Here is a 22,646-nt window from a genome sequence, read left to right as displayed (position 1 = left end):
CACTCCTGTGTCTTCCAAACACCACGCCTCAAACTTGTAACACAGGCTTCCTGTTATAGATTTGTAATCTCCAAGCCAAGGCCCAGATAACCCTGATGACATCACGATGACATCATCAGGGTCATTTTCTCAAACCTTAGACAGCTCCCTCCAGAGCCACATAAGCCATTGTACAACCACAGGCTGAATTGTATGATGGGTAAAAGGACCCTCATGTATAAAATAAAATTGGCGGAGTGCCCCTTTAACATTGTTCTATCTGCGACCTCTGATTGTCCGTAACATGTCATCTGCATAAGAAAACCACACCCAATTCAGCGATATTTATAAAAATATATTTCACAAAGTAGGAAACAATACAGGGTATCTTAGATTACAGTACAGGGAGTAAATAATTGAACATACACATTTATAAGCATTAAAGCACAGTACAAAATATGATCTGCATGTAGGACTATTCCATATATATTGTTTAGTCTACCGAGAACTGCCATAATACTGTATCAGTACAAACTGAGTATGCACGCAGCTGTAGTGCCATTTGAAATTCTCATTATGTGCAAGAGCTAACGTGCAGAGACAAACCTACCACCTCATTGAAAGCTAATGACGTTAGCAGTAACTCTATGTACAGTACAAGTCTTTTTTATTGATATCATACAGTGTAAGCACAATATGCACATCATGGTCTGGATTTGTGTTTTCATTTTTTTCTCGCTAATGCAATCTGTGTTTTCCTAAATGAGATTTGATGTTTGGAAAGAGTCACATACTCGGGTATCAATTGGACTATTGTGCTCAGACGCTCACTGGCTGTACCTCAGAGTATATTATGAGATATATTTTACACAGAATTAGCATTGTGTCAGAAAGGTCCCATTCCTGTAGTCCCAATTAATTAGATCGTCCGTATTGTTGCGGAAACTTAGAGCTCTTGTTTGCTTGCTTACTTCTAGTCTATATTATCAACTGCAATAAATTCATGATATGGTTTTGGCTGCTATGCAATAGTGTTCAAGTGGTTGGAAAAAACAGCTGAATGTGAAATAATCTAAACACACTCACTTCAAAATTGTCAGCACAGGAAAAAAAATGATTTTAAGAACAGAAATACAAAAAAAAACTCATAGAACAATAATGAAGAATCAACACATCTCTTGTCAAAAAACAGTAGATTACAATTGTATTTAACGTTGCTTCTGTAAAAAGAAGGCCTCAGAGTTTCTACATTTCTCTTTTTTGTCTTCACGTCAGTCTTTTATAGGCTAGTAACACTTGCGACCCACACCTGTAGCGTGTAAATACAAAGAGTTGTATAAAGCAAGCCTCTCTGGGCTTTAGATAGTCTATAAATGTGGCCACCAGAGAACATTATCAAATGCTAACAAATCCCCCTTAAAGCCAATACTGGTTTGTCTTTTTGCTTTTTTTTTCAAATCATACATACATTCATCATTGTAATGTAGACCATATATTGCTTTTTCATTGTCATTTTTTGTTTCAGATCGCCGATCAGCTTGGTGGCTTAGGGAGACGTGAAACAAGAGTCCCTCTGCAGCTTCTGAGGTCCAGCTTGCTGTCCATTTATCATGGAGTGTCCGCTCAAGCTTCAGAGAACCCAACGGATACCGTTTTTCCTCTCAACTACCAGCAATCCCAGGGTTTTTCTGCTACTGGCAGTCACAGCAAATGACTAACACCCAAAATACTGCTAGACACTCCACAACGGAATCTAAGATACACTCCACAAGAATCATAGATCTCCTAATAAAGACATTGTTTGGCTCAACAATTACAATGCGCTTGACGTAGTGGATGACGACTGCTATACCTCACTCTAACAAGAATACAAAAAGGTGGCCTCCCTTGTTATTAACTGTTTTTTTTTTCTTTTTAAATACCTGTTTCTAAAAGCCAGCAAACCCCCTAGCGTTTAATACACAAGTATGTGGACAGAAAAGAAAGTCGGAAAGGTCTTTTTGTTCTAACAAACCAAAGGTCAGGTCTCGCGGTCGCTCTCGCCCACAGAGTAGAGCTCCCCAAGTCTTCTGAAGCGCGGGCCCCACTCTCTGAGATAGTCATAGTTCTGGTCCGAGTCTGACGACGCCGTCTCCAGCGAGCTGAGGGAGCCGGCGATGGATCCCCGGCCCTCGTATCCATAGATCTGGATGGAGTCGTAAGGCGGTGCCGTGGGATCATTGTCTGCCTCGTGGAGCCGCACGTTGATGAATTCGTCCACGTCCACGCCGTTTGGGCCAGAGTGCTGGCCCGCCCGGGGCATGAACTGCAGGTCAGGCTTGATGTCCTTGCGCGGAAGGTACCCGTTGATGCCATCCGGATTCTGCAGTGTTGCGATGTCGAAAGCCTCTGTGTCCTCCTCGCCGCCTCCTTCGTCATCGTAACGGATAATATTCTCCCTCACATCTTCATCGTCCTTTATAATCAGGGGCTCATTCTTGTGTCTCCTCAGGGTCACAAATAGTACTACTATTACTGTCAGAAAGACAACAGACACAAAAAGGAAGAAAGAAAGAAGAAGTCCAGGTCAAGCTTTGACAAGAGGATTTGTTCTGTTAGTGCAGGCAGATCATTCATCGAGGTCAGATTATGAAAGTTTTCATCTGTTAAACAAATTCATGGTGATAATAGAGTGCTACAAGAATGAGTCCTAAAACCCAGGAATGAGTTAGCATTTTAGCTCTTCAGGTTCCCTCGTCTGGAAGTCAGTGGGTTTTTTGGATGGGTTTTTAGTAGGGCTGTCAAAGTTAATGCGATAGTAACGCGGTACACAGTCTCACTTTTAAAGCTAGAGTGAAGATACTGGTATAATATGAAGCTAGAAAACCTAAGAAATCACAAGGAGTCATAATATCTAAATAACTAAATAACGCTCCGATCTTTCGCTAAATATTGGTGACGAAAAACTGGCATGGACATTTTCAAAGGGGTTCCTTGACCTGAAAATGGGTCCATGGGTAGTCACGAGTCTCCCCTTGATAAGAGTATTAAATAATTGACAAAAAAAATAATTTGCGATTAATCCTGATTAACTATGGACAATCATGCAATTAATCGCAAAATAAATATTTTGATTGATTGACAGCCCTAGTTTTTAGTTAGATGCCTGAAATAAGTTCTGTGGTTAACGCAAGCTTAAGATTATTTAACGTTTTGTTCTATAACATAAAATACATCAATAATTATCCCACTCATGAATTTTGAAGCCTTTATACAGTATGTCTTAAAAAAAGGCAGTTGATAACAAGTGGCTAAATGAGACTACTTAACGTCATCAAGCCAACTCCTCCTCCTTTAAAGCCTCGTTGTGTATACTCGCGCTGATGTGACCGTGGTGTAGTTTGTTTACAGCCAAACTTTAGCTTTTTACTTCTTGTGATTGCATTTATACTTCAAAAATCATAAAAGAGTTGTTAATTTGTGGAGATTATGTTGCTGAACAAAACATGAAAATATCATAAACGTTTGTTCGCCACAGAGCCTATTTTCGTCAATAATCCAAAATCCAATGGAAAAATCACATTTGCTTTTTGTCGAGGGAACCCAGGGTGATGCTAACTTCCTGGTTGGCCTACAGAAATACGTCATCCCTGCAGCACTCTATATCACAATGTATAAAAAAGAAATACCTCACCTAACAGCAGTATAATGCAGGCCAGGATGGCAATGAGAGCTCCCATGCTAAGGCCGATAGGTAAGACGTAGGCCTCCACATTGCAGGACTGGACAATGCCGTCCTTGCTGCACCCGCAGACTCGGATGGTCAAGGTGTTGGTGCTGCTCATCGGCGGATTCCCGTTGTCCGTCACGATGATTGGCAGGAAGTACATCTCTTGTTTCTGTCGCCGGAAGGTATCATGCTTGGCCAGAACACTGATTGAATTGTCTGTCAGAGAAGAGGTAAAGCCAGAGATGATTTTTTGTTGCGAGGATGTGTGAAAAACCCCATTATTATTCATGGTGGCAACAGACTGAAGTTCTATTATTAAATTGTGTGAAGATCAGTGCAGCATGAGGGTAAACTAATTTCACATCAATCGTCACTATATGCTTTCTAGCACTCCGCATTCCAGTGCCGTAGATGGATTTCAGCCACCTTCCCTTTTTTCTCGACAGTCCAATTTGGGAATTCTGAAGGAAGGCGAGCCCGAGTTGGCTGCCCCCCTTTGAAAGCCGAGGAAATGAAGGGACCACGGCAGGCGACACTGACTTAGAAGATGGCACATGTCGACCCAGAAAGGTGCCAGCTGCTCTTTGATGACACTTCTGTGAAGCTGTCTGCTCATTAGCCGGCTCTCCTTACCCTGCTCACATTATCAAACACTCGCATTCGCATGAGAATCTACTCCTGCTGATCTTATGGAAGACGTACAAGATTTCTGATAATCTAACCTTTTGCCTCTCTGCTTAAGGGTGCGCTGAAGAGGGAGGGAAAATAGATCTGGAGATAGGCGCTATAGAGAGATGTTGAAGCATCCGCATTGACAGAGCAAACTTAATCAAAAGATGGAATGTTTCATGATAGAATTATTTGCTTTGCACAATCTGTAATTCATGTGAACATATGCTCAGATTTATTTTCTTATGAGTGCTGCCACAAAGTGGTACGCTCTGCTTTGTGAGCACCAACATGTCCTATTTCATTTGGATCATTCAGTGGCGCGTAGTGAGTATGCAAGTATCTACTATGCTGTAGTAAACCAGCAGGGCTTGTCCTCGTATACAGGTCATTTTAATTTTCTTGGCAACTATTGATGGTAAAAATAGAACTAAATATTTCCTGCCCGTCAACCAATTCACAGTAAAAAGAAAAGTCTGCTACTCAAAGAGGAAGGCAGCTGTGCAGATAACCTTCAAACAGATTGAACTTACTGGAGTTACAAGAATGCTCTTTTTTGTACTATCTTTTATATATTGGGGCATATTAAAACGTGTTTCATCTAGCGCCTGACGGATCTTTTCTGATGAAAAGAGCTGTGTACATTGAAATATTAATCATCACCATAACAAAAGCAAAAGCTTATTTGAATACTTTCTTGGCTATAAATAACTTAATGTGTGGGAGGTTCCAAATGACAGCAGTGACAGCAGAAGTGACACTCACTGTTACAGTCTGAAAAACTTTCTGCGCTCATGAAGTCTCTTAGGATTATGTGAGCAACTACACACAGCACATTCATGAATGCCACATCAGTAGGACCTAAATGCTTTATGGTAACATAATACCAAAGGACTGGAAGAAGCAATAATGTTGGTTCTACTGGTGGACAAACTTTCCCACCACTAAGTGTGTCTGATTTATTCACTCAACATACTGTTTGTATGTATTGTTTGTTACTATGTGTAGTGTTACTGTGCATATGTAATTTAATATGTAAATGGTGCAGTATTGCACGTGTATGCAACACACACATGAAATAATTGGTCCCTACCTTCTGGAGTGTGTACGCCAATAATATAGCATTCTGAGCATAGCTTAAAGTCCAACTGAAACGATAAGTCATCCATTTTCCATTGTCAGAGTCAAAGCATTTTTTTTCTTTTTGTTCTTTACTGTATTGCTAATGGGAGAAAAAAAAAGGTTTCTGGCAGCAGAAATGCTCCTTTAGCCTCCAAGACTTTCAGTGGATGGGCAGGGTGATTGACAACCGGTCCAGCAGGGGAACCGATGCAATAAAAGCAATCCTGTACTAGAACATGTCACTTGCAAGCTAAGAACATTGTTGTGTTGGCAGTGGGATTAAAGAAAAAAGGACTACATCATTAATATCTAAACCAGCCTGGTCTCACCAAATGGCATATGGATGGCACGGCACTTTGCAAGTTATTTTGCGTGCAATAACAATGTCGTTTTTGCTTTTGGCCCCATGTAGTCTGTACTGACTGCAATGTAAATGCATCTGTGTGAATATGATACGCTCAGAGTTAACATGTAAACAACGTATATTATAATGTGAATGTTTACGTTACATACTTTACTTATTCTAAGCCCAACCATGATGTTTTTCCTTATCTAAAGCCCCTTTTCGACCGCTTAACTAGGAGCCCTTTGAGGGACTTTGACCTCAGGGACCAGAGTCTAAATTAAGTTCCAGGGACTTTTTACCGTAGTACAAGGAACCTTTTAGTTCCATGAAAAGTAGTACCGGAAATAAAATTACCAGGAACTTCTTGGTGGAAACGGGGCTTAAGTGGTTTTGTTAGCTAAACCTATCTGAGGCTATTTTATTGCTTACACACAACTGAGACCATTTCACAGTAACAACATGGCATTAAATGACACACAAAAACCCTAAAACCCGCGGAAATGTCCTTAAAATGTTGTGCTATTTATATGCCTTCCCATGAAATCTGGTTGTCTATACCGACGGACACTGACATTTTGAAGGGAGTTTTCTTTTACGCTGTTCAGTGTGCTTTAGCTGACCAGCTAATTAGCCTGCACAATCAGCAATCATTAGCAAGCTCTTTTCCCTATAGGAGGACGTTTGTCTGGTAGCTTGCTCGGCAAGGCCGAGGTGCAACACATGACACATCCCCATGATTGTAGGAGGAGAAGGAGACATTAGCCACAAAGCCACAGCTAATTTTGGCTTTTTGTGATTTGTCACGGGTGTTGACTGGCTATTAGTCAGTGTCGCTGTCAACCACTGACTGAACAATGATGCATATTAAATTAAAAATTAAATAATTTGAGTACAAAATCACAATTCTACATGCTGTAACGGAAGAATGCAACACCATTTTATTTCAGTTGGACTTTAAAATGAGTCAATGTGACTTTTACTAAACAGCAGCCACTGGCCACAAGTGACAATTATGGGATAATGCTGGAGGCTAAAACATGGTGTACTATATGGCATCAGTAGAGGAGTCATAAAGTCACTGAAGTGACTCAGTAATGTCAGTTTTAAAACAATAAAGTTTGCTAACATTAGCCACAACAGGGTTCTGGTCACACAAGACCAAGTTAGGCTATATCTGCAAATCCCCTGAGTGTACTGAATTATGCAAGGGTGCATTTTGTTGAGTTTAACTTTACAGTTATGAGACGGAAAATGTGTAATGTCTTAACGCAATTCAAAAGAGTTTCTATCAGCAGAATTTCTTTCTTGGCAGCATGGTGAATGTATGTTGTCTCAATTACTGAGAATGGGATGTTCTGCTCTGTTACAACCCCGCCTACTGAGCACACAGTTGACAGGGTGCTCGGTTCCTCGTATACAGACGGTCAGAACCTTAGCCATGTTCCTCAGTGTGGGCAGACCCTAACCTCTTCACTGTGCAATCCCTACAATTAGACTCATCATCGCAAACAAAAGCAGCACACGGAGGCTCACAGGAGCCTGACGCTCTTCACTCAAGTGTCTCCCACAGCTGCCGATTCAGATAGAAATAGTCACTGAAGTGGTGGGGGATACGGTGCGATGGGCTCCTTTTCTCTGTTTGGAATTAGAAATACCATAGACAAGTGGTTGGTGCAGTATGTGATATATAGAGAGCTGAACCACAACATATATTTACTGTGGTTTCAGGCAAGGGAGAAAAATGCAGGCTTTTTTTTTTTGTGGTTTGGTATGACACAGAGCTGTGCTTATAGCGGTGAAACATTTCTTGTGGGGGTTTTATCTATTACATCATCTTGAGAAACTATTAAATCTCTTAACAAAAGGGCAGGGTTCAGGAACCTGCATGTTTTATACACTTTGAGGTTGATCCGCAGTTAAGACTGAGTACTTTGCAGTAAGTCTGAGCCTTTTAACCCTCTGAGACCCGCGGGATATACAGATATCATATGAAACTAGGAAACCTGAGGAATCCATTGGTAACATGTCGTACTAGCTTGTTGGGAAGAACGCTAAATAACGCTCCAAATTTGGGATACGTTTTGGCGAGGAAAAAGTGGTATGGCCATTTGCAAACCTCTAACCTCAAGATATGCAAATGAAAATGGGTTCTATAGGTACCCATGAGTATCCCCTTTACAGACATGCCCACTTGATGATAATCACATGCAGTTTGGGGGAAAAAACATGCAGTTATTTGAATGCAGTATAAATCTGTTATTTTTGCCAGTTCTAAAATGATGTGTTTGAATATTTCTGAATGCTGGGGTCCCTAAACAGTTGGAATTACATGAATTGGGTATCACTGTAAAGCTGAGACTCTTGTGGATCCACTATATAAAATGACCTGTTGTGACCTCTAGGATAATCACAGCCTCATGAAACGTTACAACCACAAACTAGAGACATACATGTAGGGCATTCAGTGGATGTGTGGTTTTCCTAGTTAGATTGGCAATAATGGGGTTTCTGAGCCGTTTCCAGAACAGAAGGGCTCGCCATCCAATCGCCGAAAAATGCAATTCTTGCAGCAATTTCCAAATGTCAAAAGTTTTTGAAACCAAATTACAGCATGGCTTTCTCTATGGTGTTCCTCAAGGTCTTAGTGACTTAATGTGGTATTTTGGAGGTATTATTTATAATTTGTATCAATTTTTGAGTGGTAAAAAAATGGTTAAATTCAGCATCAAATCTGTGTAACAAATGGTATAAACCCCACAAATTGCTGCAACAATGTATGAGACATAATAGAACATGGGAATCACCATCATATACTTCCATCATAATGTTGTAAACCCTTATAGACTTTCGCAATTTATTTAAAATAATTGATTAATTCATATTTATTTCTGAATTATGACTAGAACAACTTGACATAGTGCTAAGCTGCATCTCAAATTAATCTTCAGGTTCCCAGCTTTCAGATGCTGTACATCACTTCTATGTGACATCTACTGTTGATCTGCTATCTCCCCCTAAAGCGCCCCTGTAACCCCTTAAAAAAAGTCAAAAACACCGTCTATTGTGGGTCTCAGAGGGTTAAACAGCTCTTAATTTTTGACTTTCCATTTCCTGACAGGGTTTTTGCATGTGTGACATATGTGTTCCTTCAGTTATTGTGTCAAGAGAGGCTATTTTTGCATTGTCTCTTGTGTTCCTACCTGATAATGTACCTGTTTCAAATGTAAGAGTTTTTTTATATATATTTGTCAAAAATTGGCCATTTGATGACCTGGTTTTTATGGACTCTTGCAGTAAGTTAGCCCGCAGCCTCCGCGTCGAAACAGAAGGCTAGTACCATATGAAGATGATTTGCCTCGAGCTGAAAACATTACACAATGTCATCATGAACACAGTCTGTTCCGAGCCGGTTATGGAGGAGAGGCAGGAGAAGAGGGATGGAATGAAGACGGAGGAAAAACGGCAAATAAACCAATCAGAGTATTTAGCAAATACATTTAGAGCCATCTGCCGCGCCGCATCGGCTCCTAGGAAGTCACCCTACATTGAGCTACGAGACTACCAGGGAAAAAGCCATTTGGATCCCATTCATTTAGTTTCCCTCAAAACGCACTGGGGAGTAAAAAGAAGCTGGTGTCCACACAATTTCACATCTGCTAATTGTGAGCTACACTGATCCTCCAGATTTCATCTCGAGTGCGGCTAACACGCCACGGGTTAGGGATTGGACTGGAAAGCCATTGGAGAAATTTACAGAAACTTCAGTCATTCCGCCACAAAAAAAAGCGTTACTTCTCTCTGTGATTTCTTTTGTTCCTCACCTTGGTTGTTTTTGATGGTGAAATTGGGGTTGTTGAGCATCTCCGGGACGAGGCGGTAGTCAAAGTAGTGGCCCTGGATTGGGTCGTCTCTGTCCACCGCGCTGACAGTCTGAATCACCTGTGTTGAGAGACAGGAAGATATACAGAGGAGGGCTCAAAGTCATTAGAGGAGGCAGCCTATTCATTACTCTGTTTTTGCCGCCGCAGATTGCCTCAGTCTAGCACTGGCTGGATCCCACCTGATGAAATATATGCCCTATTCATTCCTGGAGTTTTGAGATTATTATCAATGAGGTCCTGTCTAGTCTGGCACACTTTCAGGCTCCTGGCTCTATCTGTTAATCTGTCATCATAGGTCTTATCGTGCTGTATGTCTTTATGATTGATTGGAAATTAGAATTCAGGCCCCGCAGGACAGTTTCCCTTTTTTTTTGCGGCTCCCCCTTCCTTTCAATAAAGCTCCCTATTGTACGCACACAGGTCCCCTGAATGAGGTCGATTGATGAGAAGGAGAATGCTAAGTACTTGTCCAGAAATGTTGGCTGGGGGAGGCATTGTGCCATCTGGAGGAGGACATGAAAGACAGTCTTGAATTATGATCCACTCTGATCAATCCTGACTGCTCTCATTTCCCCTTTGCTCCACTCACACTGTGTCAAGGGAGGACTGTCGCAGGGAAGAAAAAAAAAGGACCGTACTCCCACCTCTATAGTTTCCCAGTGAAATAAATAGGCTATAATTCACTGTGGCCAATCATTACAGGGGAGGAAAGAGAGACAGAAAGAAAGCGAGAGAGAAATAAGATAGATCACTGGTTTGATGAATGAGCTACTTCTTTCCTTACCTGTCCAGGTTTCCCATTTTCACACAGAAAGGCCTCGTATTCGGTGGCAAACTCAGGGGCGTTGTCATTAATGTCCATTACCCTGATGGCCACAATCGCCCTCGATATCTGACTGTGGTTTCCTAATATACAGTGTGAAAGATAGATAGATACGTAGATAGATAGATAGATAGATAGATAGAGTAAAGAAATCAAAAAAGGGGAGAGACAAGAGGAGATAAATAAGAAAAGACAATAAGCAAAATATAAACTGGAAAAAAATAAATAAAACAAGGTTACGCATGAAACTCCAGGTAAATTCTGTGACCTGGTTTTAATTTCCTTTATTTTCCATCTTTATTTCTCCCTTCATTTCCTGAGCTGATGGGAGGACAGATGATAAGCCACATCAATCTACATTTCAGCCGGTATCAGCGATGCAAAACAGGATTCTAGGCAATAGAAAAGAAAAAAAAGAAAAACCTCCCATTCAAAGTGCTTTTGAAAATCCCCTGTACACTGTAATGTTTAAAACATGAGGGTTAAAACATGCATATTAATGAGTCACTGGTAACTGAAGTCTAAAAAGACAATAAAAGGCAGTTTAATTAGATTAGATTTTGATTGGAATTATTCATCGCTGGTAATTGACAGTCCCTTTCGAGAGTCCCCGTAAATGGTTGTATTTATTAATCAGTAGTGCAAATGCCAACTTTTAAAGCAATTATGTATTAATGTGGCCCCGGGAGGGCAGTGTCACTGTGGACAATGACACTGGAGTGGTTTCATTTTCTGTACATGTATTTATTTGTGCATTGTCTTGATGTTTTGGACATAAACCTAAGACTTCCTGATCAGTGAGGTTGTCTCTCGTGGTATAGCCGACAGCAAGTGAAGATTCTTAAGGATTTATTTTCCTTTTATCAAAAAGCTATTTAAACCATAGTGATCTGGTGTCAACTGTTAAAATGTTTGGTTTAAAAATTGGTTTTAAAGAACAGCGGCTACTGCAATTACAAGATAAACTGAATTTGCCTTCATTTCCCAAGATTCCCCTTGAGTCAATCGCTTTAAAGACATCATCATGTTTATTTATGACATGTAAGTGTAACAGGAGCACAAGCAGAAAAAAAGAGTCTTAAAGTCAGCAAATGTACTCATTAATGTCAGCAAGAAAGCATTTATTTAACGTTCGCAAACGTTGACCAGCGGGTTCGGGTGAGCTTACTAGAAAATATTGCGGGTTCGGGCGGGCAGGTGAGAAATAGACAAAGCCGCTTTCAAAGTAAGTTATTAATAACTTACAGAAACATTGCATGTGATAGTCCACCTTCTCTTCCCCTCTCTCTGTCTCTCTCTCAAACACACACACATACACACCATGAGCCTTGGCGCTTGAGTCCGCTAGTCTCTGTCCTTGCCTCAGATATCAGTCCTGACAATAGTGTTACTCTAATGCATAAAGTTTATTGCTCAGGTCGGCTTCGGGTGGTTTATTAACGCATATTTTTGTGGGTCGGGCGGTGCGGATTGGCTCTCATAACGGGTTGGGTGGGTGTGTGTTATAAGACACGTTGACCCACACATCACTATTACATACTCATCATCAGCTCGTACCAGACCACGTGATGCTGTAGCAGCAAAAATCCTACTCTAATTCTAGTGTAAGGAAATAAACGAGGCTGTGTTTTATTGCTTATGAATTTGACTTTTCATTTCTAAGAGGATTTGTGGTATTTATTTTTACATAGTCTCACTTTAACTGGTATTTTTACAAAAAAAAAAAAAAAAAGTTTTTTGTCTGTATTCTAATTTATTTTAAATAAAACTTAGAGCATTGGACAGGATGCCCCCAGAAAATCAAAGCAACCAGACAGGCCGGGGGATGAGTTGAAGAAGAAGTAAGCAGTGAGGAGAGTGGAAATTGACAGTCTGATAGACAGTGATAGATGGATTAGGGCAGAGGGAGAGAGGGAGACATAGCCCCCCCCCGCACCACCAACAAAAGTGACTTTCCCCCAGCAGCAGACGGGGAATAGAGTCTGATTAGTCAGATGTCAACTGGTGCGAGGCGGCAGAACGCGCCTCCGTTTGGGTGGCAAATGGCATCGGGATAGAACTGGGAACACATCTATTCCTCTTCACGCCAGAGAACACACCGGCTTCCCTCCCATCCGTGAAGAATAGCAAAACTGCCATATTTATTTTGGCAAATTCCTATTAGGTGTTCTCAGAGATGCCACTATCTCGAGCCACAGTTACTTTGCCAAGAGGCATGAAAACACGCTTTAAAATGTATGGGTGCAAGAAATGACAAGGCAACCGGCTTATCAAATGAGACACATTCAATTCCTCCAACGGGCTGCTACGATGGCGGGATTTGTCTGTGCTGCACGGCCAAAACATTATGACAGCGTTTGGGCTTTCATTTATTCTGACAATTAATGTGTGTTTCCTTTGATTAAGGAAAGAAAGGGACAGATAGAGGATGAGACAGAAAGAGAGAGAGAGAGAGAGAGAGAGAAGGAGAGGGAGATAGAGCGGAAGAGGACGAGGGGAAAAAAAAAAGTTACAAGCTGTGTAAATTTCTATTCCAATAGCTTTAAGGGGTACATTAAGCTTTATCACAACATACAGCCCCCCTGAAACAATCTGTATGCAAATAAAGCCTTACATATGGTTTGAGCTGTTTGTAGCTCTGCCGGCAAGATTTTCAACGTAGTCAGTGAGTTTTGCGGTTCGCAGATGTTCTTTAATCTGTAATGGATGCTGGCGTTGGAGCAATCCACTCTGGAGCATGTCTTTAAAACTGTTTATTTGATACGTCTTAATGTTCTTGCACTTCCACAAATTGACTACTGAGCTGTTTAATTCAATCAAAACTCAGCAAATTAACGTATTTAATGCCTCCGTGGATTCTGACGCTAATTGTTTGTGCCATACTCTCGGAGCGATTAAAAAAAGCGGCGGTTTACAAAGCGCTATACTGTTGAACAAGGGGGAGATTGTGTGCAGCAGGTCAGTGATTCCTTTGACTGAGACAACCCCAAGAAGACGAAGGAGATACTGTACGTGCCTCCCTGGAGTTCTCGGTTTTTAAAACCTGCGTGCCAATGAATGTCTAATAGTATGTTGATTTTAAATAAATAGGATATTACAATTCATGAGGAATGGTGCTCACAGCAGGGGGAGGGGAGTCAGGAGAGGTCACTTACTGACTTCTGTGGCGGTTACTGTGATGTTGTGCCACATGTCCGTCTCCCGGTCCAGAGGTTTGGCCAGCGTGATCTTCCCGTCGTCCACGTTGATGTTGAACTGCCTCTCCAGGTCCGTGTGCCGGTCGATGAAGTACCTGCAGAGACAATCGATCGGTCAGAAATTTGACTCTTTGGCAACCCGCCACTGCAGCATCTTTTGCAATCCTTTGGGTCTTATCCATCAAGAGATACCTGTAGATTATTGCACAGAAAAAAACTGTTGGGAATCAATGATTAACTATGGAATAAATACAGCCTTCACATGAGCATCAAGGGGTATTAAAGCTGAAGTAGGCTGATTAAAACAAAGTTATTTTTATCCTGACAGTATAGTGCACGAGGCAGGTAATCTGAAACAAATCATTTGCCTCTGTGTCCTCCGCTGTCCTCTGGTGCTCCAGCAAGATTTCACAGATCGGAGGAAAACAACCAATCAGAGCCGAGTTGGAGCCTTGCTGTCTCTGAGCAGCTGTCAATCACTCGCGAACTCCGATCAAACAGGCATTACAGTAAGAGAATATTAATTAATATTTGATCAGCGCTCCCTAGTTTGACCGTTTGATCGGAGTTTGTGCGTGATTCACAGCTGCCTCCGTTGAACGAACAGCCAATAGGAACGCTCTCTCTCTCTGAAATGACCTGTGATTGGTCAAAGTCTCCCGTCACCGGCTAGATTTTTTAAAGCTTGAAAACAGAGCCATGAGGAGGTGCAGAAGTCTAGTTTTCTCTCAGAACACTTGAATTACAATATGCTGAAAGGCTATTATGGAATGTTTGACCAAAGGTGCCAATAATATTCTGCTTACTGTCACTTTAAAACCTAATAAGGTCCATGAAGCCCCCCCCCAACCCGATTAGCGACACCTCCCTCCTGCAAAAAAAGATCATTAGCACGTGTTATGTCACGGTAAGAGATGGGCTGTTGTTAACCCTGTTTGGAATCTGTCAACACTCAACGGCCCCCAAAGGCTTTGCATTAATGAGTTAGGACGGCATTGTGTCACACATGAGCTCTAACAGCAGAAGATGGGAGGGGATAATGGATGTAATGGAAATGAACCAATGACCGGCCTGTTATGTGTGACCTTGCCTGATCTTAGGCTAAATGATTGTGTTTGCTTTACAAGCCGCTAGAGACTCATAGGTCCTCGTCAATAAAGAAGGACACTTCTAAAAGTAATCAAACACTGTTTCGAAGGACGTATTTGTAAAGTGTGCGTTTTCCTGTTTTCTCTGTGACCCTGCATGCATACATTGCCCTCTCCCGGTTTCCTACCGGAGTCACAATACTCCCACATTTCTCCCAATTTATGGCAAATTGTGTGTATTACAAGCCATAAGACTTATTGTTTCTACCCGGATGGCAATAGAGCTACACCCAATGTCTTTTCCGATGGAGGAAAGCTGTTCGTAGCACGGTTTGAGCTGCACTCGCCGCACATCACAACAAAGCCGTTGTGGTGCAAGCCATTGAACATAATGGGTTTCAGAACGCAGTGGTGCCGTTGTCACGTTGTGTCTGAAAGGACCTTCAGTGAGAGAGAGAAGGAGAGGGAAATGGAGAGCACGAAGAAAAAATAAATACTCAAACAGGGGCAAAATATGAATGAATGAATGAAAACTGATGAATATAGCCTTGTTTATACCAGAGATTCACACAAGTTCACACCAGAGGGGCAGATTATTGACTTTACTTTCCTGAGAATCAAAATAAAATTAAAAGTAGGCCTATTCAACAAAAACAAGTTGTTCAGTGTACTTGCTATTTTCTTATTTTCATTCTTTGAAAATCACCGGAAAGCAGGAAATATCTGAATCTCATGTTTTTCTGCGGGAGAACCCCCCCAAATCCACCCATTTTTTGAGGTCTCAAGGTTGATAAGTATGCCTGCATCTGACACACTGCCTTTCTGAGACTTGTACAGTGTTGAGAATACAGTGGCAAGACATGCAACTCCCCAGGAAAAAAAAAAAAGAAAGAAACTCCAGCAGCGGGTATGAAATTGGAATGCACATAAAAGAGAATCCTCCGATGCCGCTTGAAGCTGTGAAATCGCTCTTTCATGTCGCAGCGTGCGCGGCGCCAATTCTTGGGACAAGCCCACACGAAACGGACTAAAAAAAGGATCTGTCACTGTGGGTCATCTTTGGTTTTGCATGTTTCATTTGCCATTATGTGTGACAGTCATAAACATCCTACTCACCTAAAACATTGGGCCGCGGTGAGCTAATTATGCTGCGTGGCGCACAAGTGTTTCCATACCTCCAGGACAAACTGTTCCTTTCTCTCTCTCTCTCTGTGTCTCACATCTTCCCTCACAATCTTGTCCCCCTCTCTTACTAACAAAGTTTTTTTTTTTCTTCTTTTCCATCCAGCTGGGTCTCTTACTAATCCAATCCCCCTATCCAATTCTTTTCAGACCCCTTCCCCACACAGACATCCCTCGGCCACCAGGCGCCCTGCTCACCCTGTCTCCCTTCCTTCCTTCCTAACCCTGGGTCTTGTACCATCTCGCAGTGGAACTGCTCATCCCTATCAGTGCAGACCTGTTGGCAGGAACCCTACAGTGTTTCTATGAGAGAGGGAAGACAGGGAAGACAGGGGAAGAGAGGAAAAGAGAGAGCACTAGAGAAAGACAAAGTCACAATAACAACAATTTATATGAAGGAGAGTGCTGCTTATACAAGAATGATAGGAAATGAAATAAATAAACCACTGGCCCAGATTCCAATTGTTGGGGAGATGTACCGAGCCGTGACATTTCCATTTTTGAGATGAAATGGTGTAAAATCCTCTAGACGCCGGGCTGGGAGAGGTCCATGAGGACCCTCCCCCCCTCCATCACCACCACCGCCAACCCCCCTCTCTCTTTCTCTCTTGCCCTGCAGACGCAGAGCACTTTCAAGACAGGCAGACAGCAGCAAACCACCTGGGAGCAGCCTCTCTCTCCTGCAGACTGAGTGGATCCCAGTCAAACTCTGACAGCCTCACGTGGAAGCGAGGAGACAGACCCTGAAATGTTCTGCCACCTGTCACTCAAACTGACAACGTGATGTGAAAAGAATTAAAAGCAAATAATAAAAAAAAAAAAAAAATGATATCCAGCGTTATACGTGCACAGTTTTCCTGAGTGTGATGTGAGACTTTGTGCAAATGTGTGTGCGCACCGTCTCGTTTCAGCTTTCACAGGCCTTTAAACGCCATCGGGTTGACCTCAGTCTAACAGTTAAACACGGCGTGGAGACTGTTTGTGCCAAATATTAGAAAGCAGTGACGCGTTCTCACAACTGACGCAACAGGGATAAATTCAACCCTGATATAAAACACAATACGCTCATAAAAATGCATCAGTGTGACAGAAGCTGCTCCGTGCATAAAAACAGATAGCCATAAGCTGCGATCAGTGACATCATTATTCTTTTGTTCCCACTCATTTATAGTCCTCTGGTGCATTGATGTGGTGTCTCCGCACTGCATTTCTCACAGATCAGCTGTCTATCAAACAGTGTGGCCAGGACATCTTCTCTGTTTGAGTTTCTGTGGGTGGCAATCCTTTGTCTGCTTAGCCCCGGTGGCTATCATTGCTCATGCTAACCACCCAGTGATTTGTCTTTTCCATCACATTATGTGTCAAAGGATGTTCTCTAGGAAAGATGTACCAGCAAGTGCAAAAGCTTTCAGCAACTAAATGTACAATAATAGTTTAACTGCAATTGTGCTACATAGAGGAACACATACTAGCAATGCAAACGGTTATTATTATAAAATGATCTTTAATCTTAAATGTAATATTAAAATTAAGAGAAAACATGTTGAATAATTGATGTTGAAATCTCACTGTGGCAATCCACAACATCTGCCACCATTGGACCTTGAGCATCGATCATGTTATTGTAGAACGGGTTCTGTATCACACTGAGGTGCAAACTGATGATGATTAAATCTGACAGAAACACACTAAATTAGACAAGAATTCTCTGTGCCCTCTAGTTATATATTTTCAAATACGGCAGCTTGGACAGTGGCCTTATACGTCAAACTATGATGCTCTACGTGGACGTATTTATGTCAGGAGTAGTCAACGTAGACTTATTTTAAGGAACATAATGTTACGCAACAGTTGCTTAAGTAACATAGCCTGCTGAACTACGTTACGTATGTTAAGTTACAACGTTACTACAAAGTGTACGCAACATAAGTACATGTACATGATTTTTCCTAAACCTAACCAAGATGTTTTCGCTGATATTTTGTAAAAAATTGGAAATAAACAAGCATGCAAAACTGACGCTAGATAGTTTGAACCAAGCTGCCGTATTTGACGAGTAGGGAGTGCGAATGTGTTGAGTATACATGTCAATAAGAGACATTTAGGTTTCTTATGTCCTGAAAATAGGCACAAATGCAATTACTAGTGCATTTAGCATCAAACTGAACCGTACTGTTTGTGAGGGAAATAAATGTAAGGACCAGATTAAAGGGGCACTCTACATATTTTACACACAAAGTTCAGTTTATTACTCATGAGGAGTACTACTCAGCTTGTGAAAACAGATGTATAATGTCCTCTGTGGCTCTGGGGGGAGCTCCCTAAAGTCTGAGAAAATAAACCTCATGACATCATCAGGGTTATTGGGTCTAATGAAAAAATACTATCAAGTTGCATTTTGGGAATTGTAGGATCCAGCGTTTTTGACAAATCTTGACCATACTAGGGATTAAAAGTCAAGTATAATTTTGTATTTTTTTTTCATGTACCTCTTGTGAGCTCCCAAACTTTATGAACGTGCATGAAAGTACTAAATCTCTGGAGTAGCAATTTCTAACTAAAATGTAAAGTAATATTAGCCATCAAAAGCTTATGGTCATACCAGACCAAGCAAGGCTGTATTAGCAAAACTCCTGAGTGTAATAATGTGTTTTATCACTTGTGGATTCAAAATTGTATTAGTACGAGGATGAATGTATTTTTTCTTCTTTGTAAAGTTTACACTTTTCTTCTTTTTTTTTACCATTGGCCATTCAAATATATTGGTCAGGCTCAAGTTAGCACTTCTAACAATATATTATCATCACTAAATTAGAGGCCTAAGGTTAAACAGCCAACGAAAGGTTCCTGCGTTAGTGTGTGTCTGTGCTTTTTCACACCTATGCATGTGTGCACAGTAGGTGCGGGGTTTTATCTCCGATACGGTGTGAATGTGTGTGAGTGACTGAGTGCCTGTACAAGTTGGAGGCAGAAGAGGTGAAAAAGATCGAGAACAAATGCTGCAGAGAACAAAATGCCTCTGTGACATTTCTGCCTGTTATTAGGTCAGTAATTCCACCGGGAGGACCACAGATGTATAGAACTAATTTTTGCCGTTCCCTGAATGCTGACCTGTCGTGTTTTAACACTACATTTTATTCAGGTTGTCCCTTTTACAAGGAAGGTGATTTTCCTTGAGAGTCCAAAGTAAATCATAAATAACACAATATCAAACGTCCTGCGGAATAGGCCTTCTTGACATTAAATTTCCATTCATTTCAGAACCACCCAGTTGACATGACTGCTTGTATTACCATATGCAGCATGTTAGCGGTCAGCTGTGCTAAGACAACATATGGAAGCCCGCAGTGAGAAACAAGCTTTGCAGAATTCCAATACAATTTCCCTCCACAATACAAGAAAAGGAGGGTGAAAACAAACTTCTTTAAAATCCAAAGCAGATTTTGGCAATTCTTGTCACGGTACCAATATGGTGGCCTGAAATACAGTCCCTGTATTCTATTCTATGAAATAGCAGTTTGTGTCAGACAGCCATATAGTGACTGCCAGATGTCACATTGCTTTTTATTTGTGATCAGTCAGGTAGAAAACGACAGAGCACAGGCTCCAGAGAGAAGCAATACTGAGGGAGTATTTCATGGAGTGCACCTGAAATGTTGTTGGTTGGATGCATTAAGTACAGCTAAGGGGCTGTTTGTCTCCTGAGTGCAGAGGACATGGCAGCCCACCAGAGCACTCGCCCCCGAGTGCTTCAGACTCAGACTGGTTCAGTCTGGTCCAGCTGGAGGGGGGGGAAGGAGACGGAGAGCGATTCTAATCAGAGGGGTCGACTCGAGAGCTCGTTGAGATGGCGGTCAGGAGAAAGTCCACTCTGGCGCTGCCATTACTGCTGCCACTCCTCCGCTATAGATCCACCTTCACTAATGACAGCTTGCATTTTGGGAGCGCCTTCTCTACCAATCATTGAAACAGAAAGTCAAAGAATAAGAGACAGGAGGGAGGGAGGGAGGAGGACAATTGTAGGCTGATATGTATAATTTACAAGTAATTCAAGTGTGAAGATCAACAAGTTGCATATGTTGACTGACATATTTGCCATTGTTTTCACAAGGATGCTTTGCTTCTCACACTTTTTCTGGACAAATCTTGAAATATATTCAAAACGGTTATGGTTCAAAATATACTTATGTATTTTAAATCAGTCTGACAACCCCCAAAAATACGTTTTTCATCGACCTGTCTCGTAAAAAATTATGTTCCCATACTAAACTAAACTGCATTCTCAATTACGTTTGGAAGGAAACGTATTTTGTCGAAGATAATGTTTTTCTGTGACGTATCACAAATACGTTTGTAAGTCCACGGACGGCCACAGCAAGTGACGTAGTACAACGAGTGACACGCAGAGCAGGTAAATTATCCAGCAAAAATTAAAGGTACATTGAATAATAACATTATCGAATAGTAATGGGTTTAACAAGCGAGAAAATCCACTACTGGTGGGCAGAAGTGGAGCTCCACAGGACTTTCTCCCAGCAGACCGCTTTGTGTCACGTGTGAAACATAGTCATTTTGTTTACTAGACCAAATGATTAATCAATTAATCATGAATAATCATAATAATGAAAAAAAAAATATTGTTAATTGCAGCCCTGTACGCACTACAAACAAACAAAGTTTGAAAGTGTAATTATTTGGCTTATTGTCAAGTGAGGCTTTTGTCCAGATTTTCCATTATTCAGAACATCATTCTGATCATGTAGGAGGCATTATTGAGGCTACAGCCTTGTGTTAGTCAGTGTATCTGGAAGGATTAAAATCTTCCGGACTGTAATCAGTTGATCAGCCCAAAGCTCAGCATTACAGGCTAATACCAATGCGAAGGAAAATCAAATGGTCTCTGGTGAGGGTGATGCATCATATTACAGTAAGCTCTCCATAACAAGAGGTTGTTTCATCTCATCCCCCACAAAGAAAACACTTGACATCTGCGACAGATCACGCTCATCATGAACATTTGCAGGGGGTGAAATGTACGTTTGGACTTCAAAGAAAATCACATGTTGAGGCAAAGCAATTTGTTGTGACAAAATGCAAACTGGCGAGAAAATTTCTGGTTGTGTATACAATCTTTGAGCCATTATTTCCCCCCGCTGATCGGTGGCTTTACAGGAGTTGGCAGATGATTAATGCAGCATTCTATTGGCCACTTACAACTTCTTCTTCTCTCTCTCTCAGGGAATAAAATTGAAAGTTTGAGAATGAGCTGCATTAAAAAAATAAAAGTTCTTGAGAACATTTTCAAAAGGCTCTTTTTCTGTATCTCTGACTGCAGTGGGGCCCGGCAGTCACACAAAGCCCTCGAGCAACAATCCATTGTCCTGACTTCTCTACAAAATTGTAAAATTGGTGATTAAAAGCATAATGAACACTGTGAGTGTAAGCGAATGACCTCAGGACAAATACAAAAGAAAGGAAGAGAGAGTGCAAAAACGCTAGAACATACAGATAGCAGCCTTTGACATAGTTCACACTGTGTCATGCTCAAAACATTTAACATTGACGTGCCAAGACATGAGATGCTGATATCTGGACAGTGTCATAGCTGCAAATGAGTGAAGACATCATGTCAGCAGGGTGCTGCCATCTGCATGCACACTCATTCATTATTTAGTGACATTTTTCTCTCAATAATCAAGCACTGAAGGAGGTGAATAACCAGAATGTAGGCAATCATAACTAGCTATTAATATTCAACATTTTTTTGTGGATGGTTTTGCATTCGGGCAGAGAAAATGTTAGTACAACGAGTGACAAGCAGAGCAAGTGACCTAGTGTACGGAGTGGCCGTTATTGAAAGTTACACTGTATAATAACGAGTATAAACAGCGAGAAAGTTCACTAAGGGCGGGTGGGAGTGCTGATGGATGGGTCAAACAAACACAGGACTTTCACCCAGGAGACCACTGTTTGTATCCCAAAAGCCAAAAGTAAATGTTGAGTACGCTTGTTACGTAATGTTGTTACATTTGTTACATAACGTTACGTAAGAAAGTCCACTAAGGGTGGTTGGTATTTATTCACGCTAGTTAGGTTGTTATATTACATTGTTACATTACATTGTTACGTTCCGTTGTTACTTACGTTGTTACGTTACAAATGTTATGTTATGTTGTTACATTACATTGTTAAGTTACGTTGTTATGTTACGTTGTTACGTTAACGTTAACAATCGTTTGACAAAGTTAACCACGTGGCATTGTGCTTTTCTGCCTGCCTGTGATACCAGGCAGATTTTTTTGATGCAGAAACGTACAATGTCAACATTTGTTTCTGGCGACTGGGTTGCTGTGTCTTTAATCATTTTTGTCTTACTTCACCTAAATAAATACCAAGATACTACATTTGCATTTAGAGCTGCAACAATTAGTTAATCATTAATTAGTCGATCAGCTGGTTATTAATGTCTAGCCTCTCAAGTGTGAGGATTCACTGCTTTTAACTGGGCTTTAAATGGACTGTTGATTTGGCAAACAAGACTTGAAGATGCCACATGCACATAATTCAGAAAAACATGTTTTGAAATTATTACATTTAATTATATTAAATTTATGCTTTCATACACTTAAGATGTATTAAAAAGCACTAAT

At 41.2% G+C, this 22,646-nt stretch overlaps 1 protein-coding gene across 4 annotated transcripts in view; it reads right to left on the bottom strand.

Annotated features, from left to right (window-relative positions):
• Positions 1-322: 322 nt before the first annotated feature.
• Positions 323-22,646, bottom strand: part of cdh8 (cadherin 8) — a 117,568-nt gene continuing 95,244 nt past the window's right edge. The window contains exons 1-6 of one of the 4 annotated variants that reach the window (XM_074660438.1): positions 16,195-16,573; positions 13,685-13,821; positions 10,491-10,612; positions 9,647-9,764; positions 3,653-3,904; positions 323-2,493 (exon numbers count right to left, since the gene is read on the bottom strand). In XM_074660438.1, coding sequence (XP_074516539.1) covers positions 2,000-2,493; positions 3,653-3,904; positions 9,647-9,764; positions 10,491-10,612; positions 13,685-13,721 — 1,023 coding nt within the window. In that variant the 5' untranslated portion in view covers positions 13,722-13,821; positions 16,195-16,573 and the 3' untranslated portion in view covers positions 323-1,999. Of the gene's footprint in view, positions 2,494-3,652; positions 3,905-9,646; positions 9,765-10,490; positions 10,613-13,684; positions 13,822-15,930; positions 16,113-16,194; positions 16,574-22,646 lie in introns of those variants that run through there. The other 3 variants (XM_074660447.1, XM_074660422.1, XM_074660428.1) reach the window with 3 other exon arrangements.

Source organism: Sebastes fasciatus, chromosome 2 (genome assembly GCF_043250625.1).
Source record: "Sebastes fasciatus isolate fSebFas1 chromosome 2, fSebFas1.pri, whole genome shotgun sequence".
NCBI lineage: Eukaryota > Metazoa > Chordata > Actinopteri > Perciformes > Sebastidae > Sebastes > Sebastes fasciatus.
The sequence above is the reverse complement of the archived record's forward strand: the minus strand, read 5'-3'. Positions and strand labels throughout refer to the sequence as shown.